Here is a 7,969-nt window from a genome sequence, read left to right as displayed (position 1 = left end):
ACATTACGTGAGTTTCCAAACCAAGCGCAATTACACTTATGAAAGACAATGTTCAGGAATTAGATTGTCTGAACATAAAGTGAAGAACAATATTGGTTAACCCATTCAATGCGGGAAAGCATCGGTTTCATTTTAGATTTTAGCAATATACTGTATATAGCAACACAAGTCTTTCGGAAAACTGTTTAGGATTTAGAAGGCATTTTTACAATCGGCCTCAGTTGTGGATATATGGATGAATATGGATATATGGATGAATATGAATATATGGATGAATAAATTAATAGATAACACAGGAAACCTAGCGACCTATTCTGGGGTCATTGCATTTGCGACACTTGGTGAGCTTGTCGTGGATAGGCTATTTTTGGCGAAGATGTTTGGTGTAGATGCGCAAAAAGGAGTGGGCTTAGTATTGACCCCTGGGGGACGGACCCTCTGACATGCCATATTTGGGTGGTACATTCGTCCAAAACTGATACTAATCAGAAATTGGCAGATCTACAAGCTCGACATGCGCCGCTTCACGCCGCGTTTCGAGCTTGCACATGTGCTACTTTTGATACTTTAATGTGACGCTGTAGTATGATCAAGTAGGCCGTTAATTTACGAAAAAACACAAAAGTTTTTAAAAAAATTTAATAAGGAGATGAGAGGTTTCTGCCCGACAACAATTATGTTTAACACATTCACCGCCAAAGTTTTTTCATAATAAAATCACCCACTGCCAGAGTTTTTAATCATTTTTTTATAGAACATTTTTGAATTAATTAAAAAAATATTTTTTAACATTGAAGTGAATAATTTTTTTTTAATTAATTTAATTAAATGTAATTAATTCGTTAGGGTTAGGGTTATAAATTTATACTCAAAAATTAGAGAAACATTTTAGGAATTCAAAAACAAAATAAAAAATAATAATTAAAAGGGGAGAATTCTCCCCTTTGGCGGTAAAGACCATTGACTGAAAAGGGGAGAATTCTCCCTTTGGCGGTGAGTGTGTTTTAAAGGTTTCATGACATAAAATTTCTATTTTAGTATTTTTTTTGGCTTTCTGACCTCAATTACCACCCAAAAAACTGAACGTCAGTGGATTTTCTGTGGTCTGGGGTTTGAATAATTGAATAATTAGGCTCAGAAAAGTGCTTGGACTTTAATATCACAGTCCGTTAATCCCGCCCCCCTCTCCTCCCCTGCCCCGCCCCTCCCCGCCCCTCCTTCTCCTTTGGTGGGGTGAAGCAGAGGCGATGATTGACAGGCAAAATCCCTTAACAGCGACACCCACAGGCTAATAGGTTTTTCTTTCATTGCAGCTGAAAAGGCCTCAGAACACAGAGAGAAAAAAACCTGCCATAGCTCACTGGAGTGGATTTTTCGGTTAAAACTTTTTAATACACATTTGAAGGACCATGATACAGACATTTAATGTGTTGTAAAACCAGCATGTCATGAAACCTTCAATGGTGTATGGTTCACTTAGTTCTTGTGGTCACAAAGAGACAGTGTACGATAACTAGCAGGATTCACAACCATTGGCACTGACATGCATAGTGATGTAGAAAAGCGACACCCTGAGAGGTTGATTGGACATGTCTGAACAGCAGAATGGACAACGCCCTACACACGCACGCACAGCGCGCACACACACACACACACACACACACACACACACACACACACACACACACACACACACACACACACACACACACACACACACACACACACACACACACACACACACACACACACACACACACACACACCCTGTGAGTCATCCAGTAATACACTAAATGAATATTTACACCTTTGCACAACACTGTTTGGGTTTTATAATGATTTGTTCTCAGAAGCAACCACACACACACACACTGTACATATGCACATGTACAAGCACACACACGCTGTGGCAACGCTTTCAGTTTTTTAAGGTGTAAGACACAGATGGTTTACCAGTTTGTCGTGGGTGTTTGTATATTACTCTGTGTGTGTGTGTGTGTGTGTGTGTGTGTGTGCGTGCGTGTTGACTTTGACCATTGAACACAGAGCACCAGAGAGGGCGAGGTGAATAAAAATAGTGTATAAAACAAACATACCTCTGACACACCTTAACGTTGAATCCATTCCTCATACCTGGGTGTGGCAAATCACTCCTGCATGGAACTGTGTGTGTGTGTGTCTCTCCTATCTTTTGTGTTGCTCTCAGATTTTGATATGTTGACCGTGTGCAGTGGTGGACAAAGTATATACTGTACTCAAGTAAATACTTGTACAAGTATTGTACAAATGACATAAAATACATTGTTAGAAATTGTCAGAAATAGTGAAAATAGCAGATCTAAATGCTCACAACACGTCACAGCGTGTAGATTTTCACGGTAGCTATTTTCACTCTATTTTTATATATATATATATATATATATAGGGCTTCAGTGGTTAAGCCTTAAAATAGTCTCTGTACTTACTTTCACACCTGGCAAATCTATCGGTTAACTTTGTATTAAAGTTCAGTTGAATCAATGATTCCCTCTTAGGCTAGTGGATAAGATGATTGGCTCTAGTGTACCTTCCTGTGCGGCAGACCCGGGTTTGAATCCCGGGCGTTACATATACATAGTGTACTTTGGTTTCTTTGGTGTATTGCCAGGGTTAGGTTGGTTCATTCTGTTTTCCCCATAGTCTTACAACATTATTTTCCATACATAGGCTGATTGTATTGATTTGCAGAGTGTTGTGGACAACAGCTAGACCTTTCTATTAACCCCTGTATTCAGTGTTTCAATAAGATTCTGACCCTGAAGTGTGTGCGTGTGCGCGTGCGTGGGGGGGGGGATTATTCAATGTTATAATATGGGTTAAGTAATAAGTATGTAGTGAGCGAGTGTGAGCTGGAGGGCACACATTGTTTGTGCACACACACACAGACCAAGTACAGAGCCAAAGGTCAACTTTGACTAGGTATTGAAAGTTTAATTGGTTTAATGTCTGAAAATACACATTAACAAAAACATGAACATACAACCCTGATGGATAGTGCTGTCAAACAAGTCTATGAAGCTATCTATGAAATCAATGAAAAAGACAATTTTATACAACGTGTAGTGGGGGGTCCCTGCTTCATCTCTCTCTCTGCTAAGGGGTCCTTGTCCTGAAAAAAAAACCAAACATTGAATACCCTTGATATAGTACATGATTATTGTATGGCTGTGACGTGATATGAGTTGAATAAAACATCTGTGTTTTGTTTTTTTTGTGTGTGTCCAGGAGCCACCAAGGAGATCGGCTCAGCACTGACCAGGATGTGTATGAGACACCGCAGCATCGAGTCCAAGCTCAAACTGTTCACCACGTATGTATACACACACACACACACACACACACACACACACACACACACACACACAGACACAGACACAGACACAGACACACACACACACACACACACAGACACAGACACACACTGAGGTCTTGTAGATCAGCAGTGTTCCTCCTGACACACTGACCTGATTGAACACAGCATTGCTTTAGACCAGCGTTAAAGAGAATAGAGCCGACACATCCACTGGAGGGTACTGTAGGTGCAGGACCAACACAAATCACAGGCAATTCTAACATAACAGGTCCTGGCAGGGCTCCCAGTCAAAAGCTTTATTGCATGATTAACGTACAGACTAACTAACCAAGTCTTCCTCAGAAGGTATAGCCTTCCCAACCCTCCCCCCCCAAAAAAAGTTTTTGGTTCACCCCACACATTTTCTAAACTTCCACCTTTTTTGCCTTTCGCTTTAACCCATTAAGACCTGAGGCCGATTCCACAAATGCCAAATACAAAATAGCAGACGTACAAGCTTGTACATCTGCTATTTTTTAATAGCCAACGCAAAAATCTAAAATGACACAGATGCTTTCCCGGTTTTAATGGGTTATGGTAGGAATCGGCCAATATACGTATACTGTAGTAGTTAGTAGTGTACAGTATAGTAGTGCACCTATATAATTTACATTACTTCACTGAAACTGCAAGATGCTGACAGAACCTGCAATGTGCTTAAATGTGAACGTTTAAACCAGTGGTTCTCAAAACTTTTTCATGTCAAGGACCTCCAACTTGACACTTATTAGCCCGTGGACCCCCATTTGAAAAGATGTGCCAGGCAGGGATCCCCATAACAGAAGATTTTTTTTGGACGGCTCTAGCAGTGATTCTCAACCATTTTAATTTCAAGGACCCCCAGTTTGACTTGTATTAGGCTACGGACCCCCATTTAATGGTATTTCTAGCTCTGGGACCCCAATTTATATTGTAAAATCAATGTTAATTTAGGTTTGAGAGTGTAAACTTACCCGTTAGCGTCCATTTGGTTCCATTTGTATACTGTCAGAGTTACAGACCCATAAGGGTCCATTTAGTTCCTAACCATCCATCATTTAGCTGGGGACTCCCTGGAACTCCCTCAAGGACCCCTGGGGGTCCCCGTACCCCACTTTGAGAACCAATGGTTTGAACACCTGTACAAACTGTAGACCAAATAATGAATTGTCTCTCTGTTTGTGTCAGATCTCTATCAGACAGTCTCATCTCTCCATTAGAGCTGAAGATAGAGGAATGGAAGAAGGTCACCAGTCAGCTGGACAAAGACCATGCTAAAGGTACGGTACACACACACACACACACACACACACACACACACACACACACACACACACACACACACACACGTTTGTATTGCTATACTTGCTATACTAACGATATACACACATCCAAGTGACCGTGTCAAAATGATTACAGTAGGGCATTAATTAACGAAAAAACGAAATAAATGTAAGGTTTCTGCAACAATGTTATACTGTATGTATGCCCCACCCCCTCCTGCATGCTCGCGCAGCATGCTTCATCCTTGCAAAACAACCTTGTGAAACGCCAAGATTTGTGCCTCTTATTGTGAAAGGGAATTAAATCCTAACTCTCCGGCAGTTAGCTTAGTATGGGCTCACGACCGGTGAGCACATAACCAGTCACGTGTTCCTATGACTGGGTTACAAAATAGGGACGGAAATGTATGTTTGGTAAGACTGAATATTCAGGTTTGATTGATTGATTGAATACTTTATTAGCAGTTTGCAGAAAAAAAGCACAGGAAAGTGCAGTTCAATACAAGGTCAGCTAAGAGGATTTTAAACCCAAGAAAGCCTATTCCATTGGGGTCCTTTGTACTCAATTCATCAAAACATTAATGACAGACAAATACACACTATTATGCAAAACAGCATATAAACAGTTTGAAAACAAAAACAAGTACATATAACATGAGGTTAGAGGGGGGTGGTAGGCTTTGACTTTTACAGGGGCCAGTTTTGAATTGCAGCCACCTGTAAGTGCTCTTTTAGAGTTGGGTCTATAATGCAATATAAGTGCATTTATAATGCGCTCATAAGACATTATAACACTCGTTATAAATGTTTATAATCATGTATGACAACTTGTGACGAGGTTTATGAAGTATTATAAATGCTGGTCATAATGCATTATAAGCTCAGTGGAACAGCACATATAAGTTATGCATAATTATAAACATTTATAACAAGTTTTATGAAGCCTCATAAGTGCATTTATAATGCATTATAAATGCAATTATGATGCATTATAGACCCGGCATTTAAGTGAATTGTTACCTGGTAGTTATAATGTGCTGTTCCGCTGAGCAACACTTAACACATCGTGTGCCAGAGGTTTATTTAAAAAAATATATATAATAATAAAAATAAAAACTTCATAAACTTTATTATGAGTTGTTAGGCAAGATTATAAACATTCATAATGAGTGTTATAATGTGTTTATAAAGACATTATAATGCATTATAATAGCACTTATAATGCGTTATTGTTTGTTCAAAGTGTGAATCAGAGCTACACAACTTGAAATGTCACATAAATTCAGTGGTGTAAAGTAACTTAGTACATTTACTTAAGTACTATACTTAAGTACAATTTTGAGGTACTTTTACTTTACTGGAGTACTTCCAATTTTCAGTACTTTTACTTCTACTCCACTACATCTCAGAGGCAAATATTGCACTTTTACTCCACTACAATTATATGAAACTTTAGTTACTACGGTAGTTACTTTGCAGATATAAACTATTAATTTATAATACATACATTAACCATTTTAGCCCTGTTTTATACCCAGGCTATTTGAAAATAGCCGATCTACAAGCTCACAACGCGTTGCATCGCGACGCGTTGTGAGATTGTAGATCTGCTATTTTCAAACGTTTTAGTACTTTTACTTTTGGTACTTTAAGTACATTTTGATACCAATACGTTTGTACTTTCACTCAAGTAAATTTTTAATTCCGGACTTTTAATTGTAACAGAGTACTTCTACACTGCAGTATTGATACTTTTAATTAAGTAAAACATTTGAGTACTTTTTCCACGTCATTTATGTGACATTTTTGGAGATTACGGGAAGGTAAATAATCTATATTTGCAGCCCTACCCCATGTTTTCTCTTATGTCAACTCAAGAACGTGTCACCACTTTCATCCTTTGTTGTATGTGTGTAGTTGTGTGGAGGTAAATCATTGTCCCCGGTCATAACTCTCCCATCACACATTATGTAAGTGTGACACAATGTAGACTCACTTCACCTCCCACGGTCTGACACAGTGGATAGTGTCTGAATTTTTTTTTCACGCCAAGGACGCCTTAGCTGAGAGAGAGATGAAGCAGGGACACCCCCCCCCCCCCACTACATATTGTATTTTTGTTGCATATTAAACTTTTTCATCAATTTCATAGATAGCTTCATAGAGTTGTTTGACACACATTGTCTTTTCTATTAATATGTTGGATTCACGTTAATGTGTATTTTTAGACAGTTAACCTTTTAAACCGTCAATATTTAATCAACTTGACCGTTGGCTCTGTACTTGGTCTGCTCTTTTTCCCTCCACACCGACTCTCCGAAAATAGCCGATCTACAAGCCGATGTATAAGCTCACAATGGCGTTGTGAGCTTGTAGATCTGCTGTTTTCGGCTAATGTTCCCCATCACACAAAGATTTGGTAGACCCCCTGTAGTATCTCTGAGGACCCCCTCTTGAAGAACACTAATCCAGAGGAATTGCGTGTGAGAAAATTAACATTGAATACATTAAAACCGGGAACGCATCTGTGTAACCACTTAACTATTATTATATGCTTTGGCTATTAAAAAATATTTGTGAAAAATTGTGAAAATATTTGCAAATCTTTGAATGTATACCGTATGTATTTTTAAAGCAAAAATGTTTAACTCAAATCTTTGCTTCTGAACAAAACATTTTCAGATGGGAGTCAGATAATTTTGGAGGTCCTTGACATGAAAAAGTTTGAGAACCACTGATATAGCAACACAAGTTTTTCAGAAAACAGTTAGGATTTAGAAGACATTTGTAGAATCGGAACATCAGGCCTTAATGGGTTAAATCAAAATGTTACAAGTTACCAAAAAGCAACTGTGTTATAAAAAAGGGGGTTTTGTTCCACTGTGAATGTGTTGCACTCTGATGCATCACTCTAAATGTGTCTGCACATGTTCATTTGTACGCAAAATCAATCTGGGTGAATCTCTTAAAACAGCACTCCTCTACTAATACCAGTACATGCAATGAAACAACCACTATTCTACACATTTCTCTTAGGGCTGAAACTATGTATTATTTTCTTTAGTCTATTGATGACTTTTTCGATTAATTGAATAATCGAGGATGCACTTCTTTTTTTATATAATTTTGTATATATATATATATATATCATGAAGCAAATTTGGAGAAGAAAATGAATGGAGGAAAAAAAAGCTAAATTGGAATCATTTCCCCCCAAATATTTGCTAAAAATCTATTATTGATTACTCTTATAAGATTTACTGTTGCACCCCTAATGTCCCCTAATTAGATCTCTCTCTCTCCTCTCTCCTCTCTC

The 7,969-nt window shown here is 38.4% G+C and overlaps 1 protein-coding gene across 3 annotated transcripts in view; it reads left to right on the top strand.

Moving 5' to 3' along the window:
• The window catches only part of mtss1 (MTSS I-BAR domain containing 1), a 745,180-nt gene that overhangs the window by 52,827 nt on the left and 684,384 nt on the right, over positions 1-7,969 (top strand). For all 3 annotated transcript variants that reach the window (XR_013932956.1, XM_080424950.1, XM_080424949.1), the window contains exons 4-5: positions 3,265-3,349; positions 4,559-4,650. Coding sequence is in view for 2 of the 3 variants with exons in the window: in XM_080424950.1 (XP_080281076.1) it covers positions 3,265-3,349; positions 4,559-4,650 (177 nt within the window). In the remaining variant the exon portion in view is untranslated. The remainder of the gene's footprint in view (positions 1-3,264; positions 3,350-4,558; positions 4,651-7,969) is intronic.

Source organism: Gymnoscopelus braueri (assembly GCF_963280865.1).
Source record: "Gymnoscopelus braueri genome assembly, chromosome: 3".
Lineage (NCBI taxonomy): Eukaryota > Metazoa > Chordata > Actinopteri > Myctophiformes > Myctophidae > Gymnoscopelus > Gymnoscopelus braueri.
Note: the sequence above shows the minus strand (reverse complement) of the source record. Positions and strands in the feature narration are given on the sequence as shown.